The following is a 14890-nucleotide window of genomic DNA, read 5'->3' on the forward strand; positions in this document are numbered from 1 at the left end:
GAACTCAGGGGCCAAGTGATTTACATGGCACCAGCACCCTTAGATCCCACCCTTAGATCCTTCCCCTGCCCAGGCCAGGGTGCCTCTGACTCAGCCCTCTGCCGTGCTCTCACATAGACTGCTGACCCTGGGGCTGTCCCTCCTGCATGCTGACGTGGTTCCAAACGCAACCATCCGCAATGTGCTCCGAGAGAAGATCTACTCCACCGCCTTTGACTACTTCAGGTACTCCCCCAGGGGTACTGTGCATTGCCTGGCATCGCCAGGACTTCCAGGAAGTCACAGGAGAAAATAGTTTGCCTGGTGTATGCTTCCCCTGACTGGATTGGAGTATCCTCAGCACTGTGGTATTTCTGTGTGTGTACTTAGAGCTAGCCTCCCTATAGGATACATACACATCTTTCCTCATTTAAAGTGATTTGAGAAATTAAGTGCATCCCCTTTATCTTTCATGTTCATGTGAACATGAAAATACTTGCTGCCTGGTGCTTTGCAAGTGTAACTCTTGTTACATAGAGCAGCTGCAGTTGCATGATCTGTACACTGTTCAGCCTGGAGCTCCTGAGCTCAGTGGTAAGGTAGTCATAGGAGGGTTCTGAAAATACTACTTTCTCATGTGATAAGTGAGATTGTTGTTGTTGATGGCCAGTTCTGGGCTAACCTCTTGCCATTGTCAGACTACTCACATCACCTCTCATTGCTCTGTATAAGCTGACTTCTAGTCCTGATTCCAGTTACTCTACTCAACTCTTGTCTTTTTGTGTTTGTTTGAAGTTGTCCCCCAAAGTTCCCTACTCAAGGAGAAAAAAGACTGCGTGAAGACATAAGCATAATGATTAAATTTTGGACTGCTATGTTCTCGGATAAGAAGTACCTCACCGCCAGCCAGCTTGTTCCCCCAGGTAATTATGAATTGTCCTTGAACTGCAACTATTCACAGGTGGTAGGGTGAAGGCAGTGGGGTGGAAAGGATAGAGGTGCACGGTGGCCAGCCCTGTAGGAAGTGGGTCAGAAGAGCAGTTGGGGCCCCACTGAGCCCTGGCCTCAGCCATGCTGCATGGTCTCTGGAGGCCTAAAACCTGCCTGGTCACTTCGTCTCCTTTGACCAGGCTGAGGAGCATGAAGCAGACACCATCAAGTGTGATTACTCCCAGTACTAGCTCAGTTTACAAGCACCTACTCATATCTGACGCTGTGTCTGATGGCCTGTATTGCACTAAGACTGGTCTGCCAAGATGAATAAGCATGGTCTGTTGTCATCTGGTAGGAGACAACCAGATGGACAGATAATTTCAGCATGAGGGGTCTTGGGAGCATGGCTGAAGGTCAGACACTTGGCCCACTGCAGATGGACAACCAGGGATGGTTTCTGGAAGAGGTGACTACAGCTTGTAGGTTGGATAGGGAAGAGAACAAGTAAGGGAAAGGCACTGATGTATAAACAAGCAGCTCACTTCCAAAAGATAAAATGATGTTCTTGTCTGTCTGAGCACATAGTCATATGAACCACAAATCAGAGCTGAGCAGATCCATAGCTGACAACCCCACTAACAGGAAAACGAAAGAAAAATGAAAAAGCTGGCTGGCACAGTGATTCTCTCTTGAATTCCGGACTGTACTCAGAAAAGGGCAAACCCCTTACCTGCCACCTCAACCATCATTGTGTTAAAGGACAGCATGGTACTAGAGACCAGATTACTGTTGGCACATGCTAAGATGATCAGCCACTCCAGTTTTGTTTTTTTTTTTTTTCCAATTCTAAAGGATAGGAACAAAAAAAATAAATTTTACAAAACTTTCCAATAGAATGGCTAAGTAAAGAACTTCCCAAGGTTTGTTCTGCAAAGCAGTCATCAGCCTTCTCTCTCCCTCCCTGCTCCTACATTCAGGCTCTATGAAAAGTTCTTCTCTATCAGTTCTTGAACTCTTGAAATTGCCTACTGCTCCACTGATTGCTTTACTTCTGGTGGAAATCCAGGTGCTGCATTATAGAAACAATAATGTGTTTGCCCACAGATAATCAAGACACCCGGAGCAACCTGGATATAACAGTTGGCTCTCGCCAACAGGCCACACAAGGCTGGATCAACACCTACCCCCTGTCCAGTGGCATGTCGACCATCTCCAAGAAGTCAGGTTGGCTGGAGGTTTACTGATAAGTCCCTTGGGTCTGAATTGCCGTCTTAGCAAGCAGACCACTGAAAGACAGCTTTCTCAAGGCTCTAGAAAGGGTGGGCCAGTGGCCTCTGAATAACACATTTGTGCCATCTCTTTTACTTCCCAGGCATGTCTAAGAAAACCAACCGAGGCTCCCAGCTGCATAAGTATTACATGAAGCGCCGGACACTGCTGCTGTCCCTACTGGTAAGCCCTTGGGTACGCCACCCACCTCATGCCCGCAGTCCTTGGGGAGGTGAGCACATTGGCATAGGGCACACACAGAAAGCTCATCAGTATCTGTTTCATCTTGCCAGGCCACTGAGATTGAGCGTCTCATCACATGGTACAACCCACTGTCAGCCCCAGAACTGGAGCTGGACCAGGCCGGAGAGAACAGTGTGGCCAACTGGAGGTCTAAGTACATCAGCCTGAGTGAGAAGCAATGGAAGGACAATGTGAACCTTGCCTGGAGCATTTCTCCATACCTGGCCGTGCAGCTGCCAGCCAGGTGGGCCCTAGGTCACACCTGCCTGGTGACGGCCTTGCCAAGGCACCTGAATGGAGAGGGGTGTGGCGTGGTCACTTTCAAGGAGGCAATTTTTTTAGGGGTCCATCCTTTGCCCCAGATACTCACCTAATCCTTCTGTGCAGTACATAGACTCCTGCCTAGGAATGCTTAGCATCCTGGTGCCCAAAAAGGTGACATTAGGGCACAGTCAGGGCCTGATATAATTCGAGGAGGGAAGGAAGCACATTTTTCATTCGTACACAGAGGAGGCAACAGGCGGTAGAGTGTCCTGTGAACTCTCCTCCCGTAGTTCTTAAGTGACAGGACTCTTTGACCAGTGGTATCTGAGAGAAATATTGGAGGCCCCCCGGTATTAAATTCCACCACAATGGAATTACATTTGACCTGTATGAATCCATCCAAGGAGGACATTTCTTCTCTCTGAGCCTCTACTTGTCTGCTTCCTGCTTTGTCTTTCTGGTCCTAATTCAGTCCTGTGAATCAGGACCACAACGTAGTTCTCCCATTGTTTTTAAAAACAACGTTTAATGGTCTGCCTTCCCTTAGCCTGGGCAATAACGCCTGGAAACTTGCACCCTCCCTCCCACCAGCTAAGGTGCCTTCTGGCCTACTTTGGGGGCCTGGAGAAGGCAAGGATTATAATGGGAGGGGTCCCTTAGAATGGTGAGTGTAGGATTCCTCTGAGATAGTTCCAGCATTTTATCATATCCAATCATAATGCTTTGATTTGCACTCCTTCCCTTAGGGCTTCCTCTGTTTTCCCCTTTTCCCTGGACATGGGAGACCTTGTTTCTGCCAGTGAGGTCACCGCCCCACACCCTCTGTCCATCATAGGTTTAAGAACACAGAAGCCATTGGCAATGAAGTGACCCGTCTAGTTCGGTTGGACCCAGGAGCTGTTAGTGATGTCCCTGAGGCTATCAAGGTAGGTCGTATGCACTGGGCCTGAATTCAAACTGAGCAGTAACAGACCCACCTCCAGGAATGTGACAAAAACCTGGTGACTTTGGTGGCATAATGATTTTTTTCTAATTTCCTGTATTCTTTTTTTTTTTTTTTTAAAGATTTATTTATTTATTTGTTTGTTTGTTTGTACATACAAGCACTGGGTACAGTCAGATGCGCGGGAGGGTGAGAGAATTCACCAGAGCCAGAGCAGGAAGAGGGACCAAAGTACACTGCTGAGGGGAGCAGCGGGCAGCAGGAGAGGTCTGCGTGCCATGCGGGACCCTCCTCCGGTGGCCAGGGAGCAGCCAGGGATCGAACCGGCGCTGCAGAGGCCGCGGGCAGCTTCGCAACCCAGCGCCCAACCGCTGCACCACCGGGGAGGCCCTCCTGTATTGTACTCTTATTAAGCATTTATTATGTTTATAACAGAAGAAAATTGAATGTACTTAATCATAATTGAAATGATATTTTATGGAACATATCAGGAGTGTTTTTCTATGCTGTTATAATGCCTTGGAAACATCATTTTGGGCAGTGGAGGGGGGGGCTAAGTATTTCCACAGGAACCACAAGGACTGCCTGAGTCAGACCCTCTCACTGCTTCCTTCCCAGTTCCTGGTGACCTGGCACACCATCGATGCCGATGCCCCAGAGCTCAGCCATGTGCTATGCTGGGCACCTGCAGACCCACCCACAGGTCTCTCCTACTTCTCCAGCATGTACCCACCACATCCGCTCACTGCGCAGTACGGGGTGAAAGTTCTGAGGTCCTTCCCTCCGGTGAGCCTAAGCCCTGCCTCAGTTGGCCTCAGTGGGATTCCAGAAGTGTTGAGGTAGAGACAAAGGTAGGGGCTCAGCACAAACCCAGATGTGCTCTAATTAGAACAAGCTATTATTCCCCATTTCCATTCAAGTAGTCAAAGATGAATTTAGTTCTAATTGAGATGTGTTTACTATTTAGTTATATTTGTTTTTGAATTTTCATTAGATGTTTGGGGTTAAAAAGGAAGTTTACTTGAGTTTGGTTCCAGTTATGGCCTGGTTGGCATGTTGTCCAGCCTCAGGCCACTAGGAAGCTAAAGCCACAGTAATAGGATGTCCTACATACAGTCTGACTCATTGTTGCCCCAGCCCATGGTCTGCTGTAACCTTAGCCCTCATCCCTCTCTGAGCAGGGTCACAATAGTGATCCTTCCCTGCTCCATCTAGGCATGGGAATCTTGTTCTTTCTGCTTTTTCTCACTTACCATGTGTTTCCAGTCGTTGACACTTTCCTTGCTGTCCTTTGGGCTTCCCCTGATTCTCAATCCTCTTGTGCCTAGGAGGACCATATCCTGTGGACTGAGTGACAGCAGGACCATTCTCAGTTTGGGGTGTGCCCTGGGGCTTGTGTCCATGATGAGTTGTTCTCATCTTTCCCAGAGGCAAAGAATTGTCCTCCCTCCCAGAGCTCATCGTCTTTCTTTTTTTTTTTTTTTTTCAAAGATTTATTTATTTTTGTACAAGAGCTGGGGTACAGGCCAGAGGTGCGGGAGGGTGAGAGGACTCACCAGAGACAGAGCAGGGAGCAGAATAGGCAGACGACAGAAATACACTGCTGAGGGGAGCAGCGGGCACGACAGGAGAGGTCTGTGGCACCATATGGGATTCTCGCTGGCCGGCCGGGATCGAATCTGCACTGCCGTGGCTGCGGACAGCTCCACAGCAGGGTGCTCAACCGACTGCGCCACCAGGGAGGCCCTCATCGTCATCTTTCCTTTGCAGGATGCCATCCTGTTCTATATCCCCCAGATTGTGCAGGCCCTCAGGTATGACAAGGTAAGGCTGTGCCAACACATGCTGCTCTTCCCTTTGCTCTGAGAGCTGTGCTTGGGGGTTGAGGGAATGGCCTCATTGTCCCTTTATGCTTTAGCCCACAGAAGGAGGGGAGCTAGAGCAGGCACCAAGGACCTCTGTGCGAGAGTTAGTGCTGGCCACCAGGGTAGCCATGTTTCCCCATGCATGCTCAGTGCTGTGTGCTTCACATGGGCAGGCTTGGATGGGCTGAATTTGCAGAGGCTGGTGGGTGGAGATACATGTGAGCTGTGGTTTGTTTTGTTTTTGGCTATTTTTCATAAGCTGTTTTTAAAGAAACTCCTTATTTTTGTTCCTGCTTTTAAAAAATGAGTTAATTCTTTAATGTTATCCAAGTTGATCACTGAATTTTTCATTTCCCTCCCCCCCTGCCCAAGTAGTATAAATATATGGGTTTTGACATGTTTTATGTGTACCAGAGTGCTACAGTTATTGCAATGTCTGTCTGACTACTAGGAATCCCCTGATTGTCTATTCTCTGCTCTATAGTCTTTGATAGGCTCTTTGCTTTCCAGAAGGATATTCTAGGCTCTTGTTCTCTTTCTGCCTCAGACCTGAAATCACCAATTTTCCAAGAAAGTTTGTTTCATTTTAGTGAGAAATGGTATTGAGACACCCTAATGTGAATGCTAAGAATGCTCACTGCCTTTGAGTGGGTTGATGGTTCTGGGCTTTTATGGTAGATAGAGCTTAAAACTTTCTTTTTAAAGAAAAAAATATTTCATGTGATTATAATGATATTTCCAACTCAAATGTAGGAATATACTGGAGTTTTTTAATTTGGTTTTATATTTGAATCTTTTCACACTAAAAATATTGGTTCCCATTAACATTATTACCTTTGTGCTTTATCCTACTATATATGTAAGATATATAGTGGCTAAAAAATGCCAATGCCAGTATTATTATTCATAGTGTGATACTGATTTTATTTTTTCTTTTTTTGCCTTTTCCCCCCTCTGGTATATTTGCTGTTAGGGACATACAGTGAGATAACTCTATGTTAAAGTCATTTCTCCTCTGTGTGGTGATTCCAACTCAGAGCTCAATCTAGCTTCATTGGTTTCTATATTGCTTTCCGTTTTTAGGGTTTTTTTTTTGTTTTTTTTTAAATCTAAAAAAGCTTGAGGGGATACAAATATAAATATATATATGTTACAATACACACACACACATATATGTTTGCCTACATATTTTTTTAAAAAGAAAAAGGGAAGAGAACACAATGGATTATGGTGGTGGACTTTGGGTGCTTTGGTGGTGGACGCACTGTGCTAACAACCCCTGATAGAGGGGATTCTATGCTTCCAAAATACAAATGCTGTAAACCAACATTACCCTGATAAAAATTTTTTAAATGAAAAGAATAAACCTGGACTACTAGAAGTGACAGGAGAGAGAACAGGATTAAAGTGACTATATGTAGAATTTCTGTCTTTAGAACTATGTCACTGTTTTCATAATCATAAAGCAAACACATTTAAACACACTACAAGTTGAATACTTAATCGTTTATCTTTAGAGCCACTTGCTGGGTTAGAATTGGGAAACCCATAATGATGAATTATTTAAAGTTTGACTTGTTTGGAAATAGAAGTCTAAGATTATTAGTAGTATTAATTATAAATGCTGCAGATATATAGCAGACATGACATATGTAGTATGTCATGTAACAGATTTTAAATTTTCACACAGCTATTTGAAAGAACACAGCATTTATCTTAGTGTTTCCAGTAGTATTTCCCCTCCCACCCAAGTTGAGACCATCCATCCAAGTAATACTTTACCTGATGGAGGACCCACAAACTACCACAATGGCAACAGCCCGTTCTTCCAGGAAATCTCCCAGAACCAACCATCTTTCTTTTTAACTTAAGTCATGAAATAAAAACTGGAGTTTTGAGTGGTAGGGAATGGCTAAGGAGGAGGAAGAGAATTCCCTAGGATGGTAGCCATGGTGTGTCAGTCCATTAAGTGTATAAACATCAGAGTTTTCTGGAATGCCCCACCTTGCACTTTGGAACGATATTCTAAACAACCAGCTAACAGATGAGTTTTAGTACACGGTCTACTCTTTCCTCATATTTGGCAGCAGCACATTGGTTTTTAGTGTCGGTAGAAGTAACCAGAGAGATACAAGCTGACTCTTGCCAACATTGCAGAACTTCCCTCCTAGAGCCTAGGTCACTGACCAGCCACAAAGCTAGGGCTGGGCTTAGAGTCTGCACTGGACTCACTGTTGACTCAGGACACAGCTCACCCAGCCACAAACTTCCTGCTCATCTGCCCCAGGCTGGGAGTTAGCTTCTACCCTGAGTTACAGGAGTCTCTCTTGGTGGGATGGCGCCCTACCCGGGCTGACAGTGACCTTCCTCATCTACAGATGGGCTATGTACGGGAGTATATTCTGTGGGCGGCATCCAAATCCCAGCTTCTGGCACATCAGTTTATCTGGAATATGAAAACGAATATCTATCTAGATGAAGAGGGGCATCAGAAAGACCGTGAGTATTTTTCATCTTCCCGCAGATCTCGCTTCTACCTCCATCTCTCATACTTTCTTCAGTTACCCAGTGAATATACTCTGGAGAGGGCAAGCTATTTCTTGGTGTAGTTTTGACTATGTTGTCCACTGACAGAGTCCTTGGGACCCCCGAGCTCCTGTAGACCACACTGTGAGGACTGCTGGTTTAGGTGCTAGGGAGCTGTGTGTCCAGCACATATGCAAGATTTTTGTGTTCAGCTGCAGGGTTCTGCCTCTTTGTTTCCTTGCCAGCTGACATTGGCGACCTCCTCGAGCAGTTAGTGGAAGAGATCACAGGCTCTTTATCAGGCCCAGCCAAGGACTTCTACCAGCGGGAGTTCGATTTCTTTAACAAAATCACCAACGTGTCGGCCATAATCAAGTAAGTGACCTCTCATTCCACTTCTTGCAGCCCATTGGATTCACCTGCTAGCCTTAAAGAGACCAATGTCCAGGCCTCACGCTCACTGATTGTGAAAGTTAAGACTGGGAATCTCTGTTCTGGCCATTCAAGTCTCTTGAAAGTGTAGCAAAATGCACAGTCATGGCAATTTCATAAAACATACCTTATGTCATTCTGGGTATTGTCCAGCACTTGGAGGCTGCTCTGCCCCATCATACTGCTGTTACTCTTTTCTTTTCCCATCATTTTCCTGATTCACCGCCTGGGCCCCATTCACATGGCACTGATGCCATCCTGGGACATCTGTGGTACTGTCCATTTGGAATGGGGCTGGAGAGCACTGGGTACCTATTCCTACCAATTGCCTCATCCCTGGGCCTCCCCAATATTCAGGTTTCCTTTTTTTTTATTTTTTAAGATTTATTTATTTATGCATACAAGAGCTGGAGTACAGGCCAGAGGTGTAGGGGGTGAGAGGACTCACCAGAGACAGAGTGGGAAACAGAACAGACAGATTGACTGAAATACACTGCTGAGGGGAGCAGTGGGCAAGACAGGAGAGGTCTGCTGCGCTGTGTGAGAAGCTCCCTGGCCAGGGATTGAACTCATGCTGCCGTGGCTGTGGATAGCTTCATAGGTTGCGTCTTTACCCCTTGTGTCACCAGCAAGGCCCAATATTCAGGTTTCTTTTACCTTGGTCACGTATAGCCCAGCTTAAATCTCCTGGGCCAGGTACTGAGTAGAGTGGTGATGTGATAGCTTCTAGCCCACAAAGATAAAGGTGTAGGGAAGTGGCATTTCCTGGGCATCCACCATGTGACAGGTGCATGATTCCACTTCTTACTCACATCCTCAGGGATAAGAGGTCTAAAGGCCCTTTCCAAGGGCACACTGCAAGTAAAAAATAGAGCCTGTATGTAAACATAAAATTGTATGACCCCCCCAGTCTTTGTGCACATACGCCACACAGGAAAGGGGCAAAGGCAGCCAGGAAAAATTCTCCATCTTGGTCCCCTAGGAACCATCTGGGTTTCTTGATAAGGAATATAGGACAGGAATCACTGCATGATCTCCTAGTGGAATTGGGCTTGGGAGGGCCTTCAGGAGTAGCTAGAACTAAGAAGGGAGAAATAGAGCCAACCAGATAGGAGGTGACCCTGAACTCTCCCTCAGATGTCCTAGAAGCCAGTTCCTATAGGAGATAAAGCAAAGCATTTCTGTCTTGTTCCTCAGGCCCTACCCTAAAGGCGATGAGAGGAAGAAGGCTTGCCTGTCTGCTCTGTCTGAAGTGAAAGTACAGCCTGGTGAGCAGTGGTTTCAGGAAACCAATGAAATAGGCCTCTTCCCATGGGCAGGCAGCGAGTGGAGGTAGCCATCCTCTTTGGGTAGTGTAGGGTAGGTAGGCCCCACATGGTCCTGGGCCTTGGGATATCTGGCACCCCTTTCATTCTGCCTTAGTGCCTACTATTTTTTGAAAGGCTAATATACTGTCCTCAGTGGCTGTTAGTTTCCTAAACTGTAGTGTAACAAGAGCAGCGTAGGCCACACAGACATTGGGCATGGAATGGTCCTCTCCAGATGTCCCCAGCTGTGGTGCAGTGTAAACGCCAAACATGGACCTGGGTGCGGACCCCTGATGAGGCAAATTGAAGAATATGCCTGATTTGGACAGCTCCAAACCTACCCATAACGACACTGGAGCCAGCCAGGATCTAGGGCAGAGAGTGTGTCTTGAGAGAGAGGCTGGAACTGGCAGATAGAGGGTGAGAGGGAGGGTGCCCCTTCTTCCCCTTGAGGAAAGCCCTTAGTTTGCACCTCCTGGCAAGGTCCCCTCTTCTGCTCTGGAGGTATGCCCAGTCCCGCCTGTTCCAAAGTTCCAGGGGAGTTCTCCCACCTCTGGGAGCTCTGGAGAACTGCCAATTCCTTAACCAGGAGTAGGCTTTACTTTGTCCTCTTGTCTGACATGGGTGCTGAGAGGGAGCTATGGTTAGTGGAATGCTTTCAAGCATGGGGGGGTGCTCTGGGGAACGGGAGCAGAGCAGGAAGCTCCCATGTGTCCTGTGGAGCAGCAGCACCATACCTATCACGGACACAGAAGCAGCACACTGAGGACCCAGTATGTCCTCTTGGAGATAGTGGGCTCCCAGGAGGTGGTGACTCCTTTGTTAGATACCAGGAAGGACCAGGGAAAGGTCACAGAACTTGGGGGATAGACCCTTAACAGCCATGGAATAGGAAGTCCCTGAGGCACCTCAGTGCCATCCCGTCATCAGAGGCAGGAGCATGGATATGACCACAACTGGGTCTTCTGGAGGGAAATTGTGTTGAGGCCAGGTTGTGACCTGACCATCATCACACTCAGGTTCCTTGTAACTTACCCTGTCTCCTGCACAGGCTGCTACCTGCCCAGCAACCCTGAGGCCATCGTGCTAGACATTGACTACAAGTCCGGGACACCCATGCAGAGGTGAGAAACCACTTCTTTCTTTGGCATGTTCCTTGCCTCTTGTATCACTTGTGCCCTGTTCTTTTCATTTTTTTTTTTTTTTTCTTTCAGTGCTGCCAAAGCTCCGTATCTGGCTAAGTTTAAAGTGAAACGATGTGGAGTTAGTGAACTTGAAAAAGAAGGTCAGTGAAGAATTTCTCCTTTAGTGTGGGATCTAAATGTTCTCCTTTGCTAACACAAAGGTATTTATTTTGGCACATTCAGTTTGTTGCCAGCTGCCTAAAATAGATGGTGTCTGCCCAAACACTCCAAGCCTGGCCCCTCTTTTAGGGGCTTTTGTGGGTGTGCTAGTATTCTCAGACTGCCATGCAGATGGGTGGCTTCAGCAACAGAAATGTGTTTCCTCACAGTTCTGGAGGACAAAAGTGGAACATAAAGGCATTGGCAGGGCCACACTCCCTCCAAAGATTCTAGGGAAGAGTCCTTACTTTTCATTTCTAGCTTCTGGGAGTTGTTGGCAGTCCTCGAAGTTCATTGGCTTATAGCTGCATCACTGCAACCTCTGCCTTTGTCCCCATGGGGCCTTCTAGTGTTCCCTCTAGCTTTCCCTCCTTCAATAAGGGCAGCATTGTAGCCTCTTAACTTTATGACATATGCAAAGACCCTAAATAAGGCCGAATTGTGCAGTTTCAGGTGGACAACGTGGGTTGGGGCCCCCAGCTAATGCAAAGGCCATGGCTTCCATTGGCCTTACCTACACACACACTTCTCAGTTCTCTCAGGCACACCTGGGTGCAGACAGACACACTCTCTTGCCCCTCATTGAGCTCACAGTGCCCCTCATTGACGCCAGGCATACCAAATCCTCACTTCCAATAAAAAGGGGGTTCCATCTTCACTTCCATATCAGCCTAAGAGGTCTTTAGAAGAGTATCATTGCCCTGTGACTCCACCCACTGACCATAGACATTTACTGGACCCTCAGCCTCCTCAGAACTTTGCAGAGAAGATTCCTGTGGTCCCTTCCAGGTGTATGAGCAGGGCTGACCCCTAGTACTCTGAGGGAGCCTCTCAACTGTCCTCGGTTAATAGGCAGTTTCTCTACCCACCATGCTTAGGTCTACGGTGCCGCTCTGATGCTGAGGACGAGTGTGGTGCTCAGGAAGCCGACTGCCAGAAGATCTCCTGGCAGGCAGCCATCTTCAAAGTGGGAGACGACTGCCGGCAGGTAGTCGGGCCAGATTGGGGTCATGCTGGCCAAGGCTTTGGAGTCATATTCACACACAGAAACACAAATATCTCCTTCCCCCATTTGGTTCAGGTGCCTCTTTGTAAGTCAGGGCTTCCAGCCAATTCCAGCAGCCACTGCAGTGACCCCCCTGCCACTGTGCACCCACTGGCATCCAGAGGGAACTGCTCTGAGTAAGGGGTGTCCCTTACAAGCAGTGATGCCTCATGCTCAACCCAGTACCTGGTGGTCCCAAATCCTAGCCCAGCCTAGTAGACAGGGAGGAAAAACCCCCCAGCCTCCTGCTCTCCACAGCCTCCTGCTCTCCACAGCCTCCTCTCTCTCTCCCTCACTGGACAGGACTGTTTGGAAGGGGCAAGAGGGAGGTGGCATTAGCTGTAGGGTCAGTCAACCACCTGTCTCCTTGGCTCCCAGGACATGCTGGCCCTGCAGATCATCGACCTTTTCAAAAACATCTTCCAGCTGGTCGGTCTAGACCTCTTTGTCTTCCCCTACCGAGTGGTGGCTACTGCCCCTGGGGTAAGTAGCCCTCATAGGAGCGCAGGCGATGTTATTGGACACCTCAAGTTGAGCGTGGTCCTGCTGCATCCTTGGCACTTGGCTTTCTTCCCTAGTGTGGGGTGATTGAGTGCATCCCTGACTGCACCTCCCGGGACCAGCTGGGCCGCCAGACGGACTTTGGAATGTACGACTACTTCACACGCCAGTATGGGGATGAGTCCACCCTCGCTTTTCAACAGGTGACCATCAAGGCAACCCCCAGATCCAGGGTGATTTGTACTCTCCATCCCACTCTCGCACACCACCTGTGAGCTAACCGCCTGTTTCCCCTCTCCCCCTTTCTCTGCTTTTCTGGGTCTTCATACATTTGGGAGTAAATCTAGGGCACCTGTTATTTTGTTGGGGTTCAAAGGAACCTTGAAGTGGACTCTCCAGGAGAAAGCTGATTTGTGGTGGGGGTTGAAGAGGGCTGCTGCCAGGCACAGAGCAGGGAGAACACTTGCCCACAGGCCACGGGGTCCATCATGAGTGCTCTCCACACAGGCTCGCTACAACTTTATCCGGAGCATGGCTGCCTATAGCCTTCTGCTGTTCCTGCTGCAGATCAAGGACAGGCACAACGGCAACATCATGCTGGACAAGAAGGGCCACATCATCCACATTGGTCAGCCGGGGCCCAGAACCACCCTCTTCACTTTCTACAGCCTGGGGCAGGATTGCTGCCTGCCTCACAGAAGGGCATTACCCAGCCAGGAAGGGTCAGGATCGGGGTTCAAATTCAGCTGAGGCCCAAGTTGTTGGCTACCAGATGGGCATTGCGGGGGGCGAGAGTAGCAGCCAGGCTGCAGGACACAGGGAACACAGGTCAGAAACTAGAGCCAGGCAGACTGGGCTCATCCAGCCATAGCACAGCTGCTCTAGCCTGAGCCTCCCCTTCCCCTATGCTGTCTGCTCTTCTCCTGTTGTCTCCTAGAAAACATGACCTGTGGCCTGCTTCTAGTGTGTGGGGAGCTGGATGACCTGACTAAAACTTGCCCTCTACCCTGGCATCTGATCCTGTTACAAATGACTTTTTTGCAGACTTTGGCTTCATGTTTGAAAGCTCACCAGGTGGCAACCTTGGCTGGGAGCCAGACATCAAGCTGACAGATGAAATGGTGATGATCATGGGGGGTAAGATGGAGGCCACCCCCTTCAAGTGGTTCATGGAGATGTGTGTCCGTGGCTACCTGGCAGTGCGGTAAGCCCTGGGAAGGGCTGGGGGGAATATTCTAGGATGATGGGGAGGAGATAGACAGCCCAGCACCAATCCTGGGTTTCACACATCCAGCACGCCCAACCACTTAAAGCCCCTTAAAGGTCCTGTGAAGACCAGCCCCTCTGTGGAGAGAGGGCTGAACTTAAGAGAGAGTGAGGAGGATGTCAGAGGCCGTCTGGTGGCCCAAGTATATCTGGGCCTTGCCATCCCATCTCTTTACATATCTTTGCCAGTAGCTTCTTTCTTGCTTTTGGTATGAGTCCGATCATGACCTATAGCTCCCAGACTTGGCCTCATCCTGCCAATGCCTTAGACTCCCTCTTCTGAGTACCCCTTTAATCTAAGACTGAGAACCTCCATCCCCCCAGGTGGCACAACACTCTTGGTTTCAGAGTGTCATGTCATCACAGTCACATGGTGATGCCTAGCTCCAAACCAGAAGTCTGTCAGAGTCTGCATCTTGCCCACTTGGTGCCCACCTCTCCACAAGGAAAGGAAGGTCAGGAAGCCTTTAGGCTACAGCCAGTGCTTCCTTAGGCAGATACAAAACCACATCTGGAAGCCTAGCTATGGGGGAAGATGTTGGGACCCTTAGGTAGTTCAGAGATGTGTGCAGCCACTGGGTCTGCCCTGGTGATGTGAAAGGTACAGTGGGAAGGTGAAGGGAGCCAGTACATATGAACACTGTATGCAGCAGGACTGCCTGCTTAGGCCAGCTGCCATCCACCCCATCCCCTGCCTCTCCCCAGGCCCTACATGGATGCAGTCGTCTCTCTGGTCACCCTCATGTTGGACACAGGCCTGCCCTGCTTCCGTGGCCAGACAATCAAGCTCTTGAAGTAGGTCCTGGACACATAGGTCATTGGGGAGGGACAGTTGTGCCCTGAAATGGGAGGCTCTTGAGCTTTGGTTATTATGATTGTTAATGAGTGCTCTCTCTCCTTAGAGCCAGAGGACATGTGTTCCTCTGAGTCCCTTCATTTCTAAGAAAACAGTGCCAACCCTTCCTCTGGTCCTT

At 48.5% G+C, this 14890-nt stretch overlaps 1 protein-coding gene across 1 annotated transcript in view; it reads left to right on the forward strand.

The window, feature by feature from the left end:
* PI4KA (phosphatidylinositol 4-kinase alpha) overlaps positions 1–14890 on the forward strand; it is a 159908-nt gene that overhangs the window by 142797 nt on the left and 2221 nt on the right. The window contains exons 35-53 of the mRNA XM_037497929.2: positions 118–225; positions 775–902; positions 2017–2136; positions 2285–2364; positions 2475–2668; positions 3524–3614; positions 4250–4417; positions 5402–5455; positions 7875–7995; positions 8268–8397; positions 9652–9722; positions 10813–10885; positions 10976–11046; positions 11983–12092; positions 12528–12632; positions 12728–12853; positions 13158–13278; positions 13695–13854; positions 14622–14711. Of these exons, the coding sequence (XP_037353826.1) occupies positions 118–225; positions 775–902; positions 2017–2136; positions 2285–2364; positions 2475–2668; positions 3524–3614; positions 4250–4417; positions 5402–5455; positions 7875–7995; positions 8268–8397; positions 9652–9722; positions 10813–10885; positions 10976–11046; positions 11983–12092; positions 12528–12632; positions 12728–12853; positions 13158–13278; positions 13695–13854; positions 14622–14711 (2121 nt within the window). The remainder of the gene's footprint in view (positions 1–117; positions 226–774; positions 903–2016; positions 2137–2284; positions 2365–2474; positions 2669–3523; positions 3615–4249; positions 4418–5401; positions 5456–7874; positions 7996–8267; positions 8398–9651; positions 9723–10812; positions 10886–10975; positions 11047–11982; positions 12093–12527; positions 12633–12727; positions 12854–13157; positions 13279–13694; positions 13855–14621; positions 14712–14890) is intronic.

The sequence above is a fragment of the Talpa occidentalis genome, unplaced genomic scaffold, assembly GCF_014898055.3.
Source record: "Talpa occidentalis isolate TD23 unplaced genomic scaffold, MPIMG_talOcc4v2.1 talOcc4.8, whole genome shotgun sequence".
NCBI classification, from domain to species: Eukaryota; Metazoa; Chordata; class Mammalia; order Eulipotyphla; family Talpidae; genus Talpa; species Talpa occidentalis.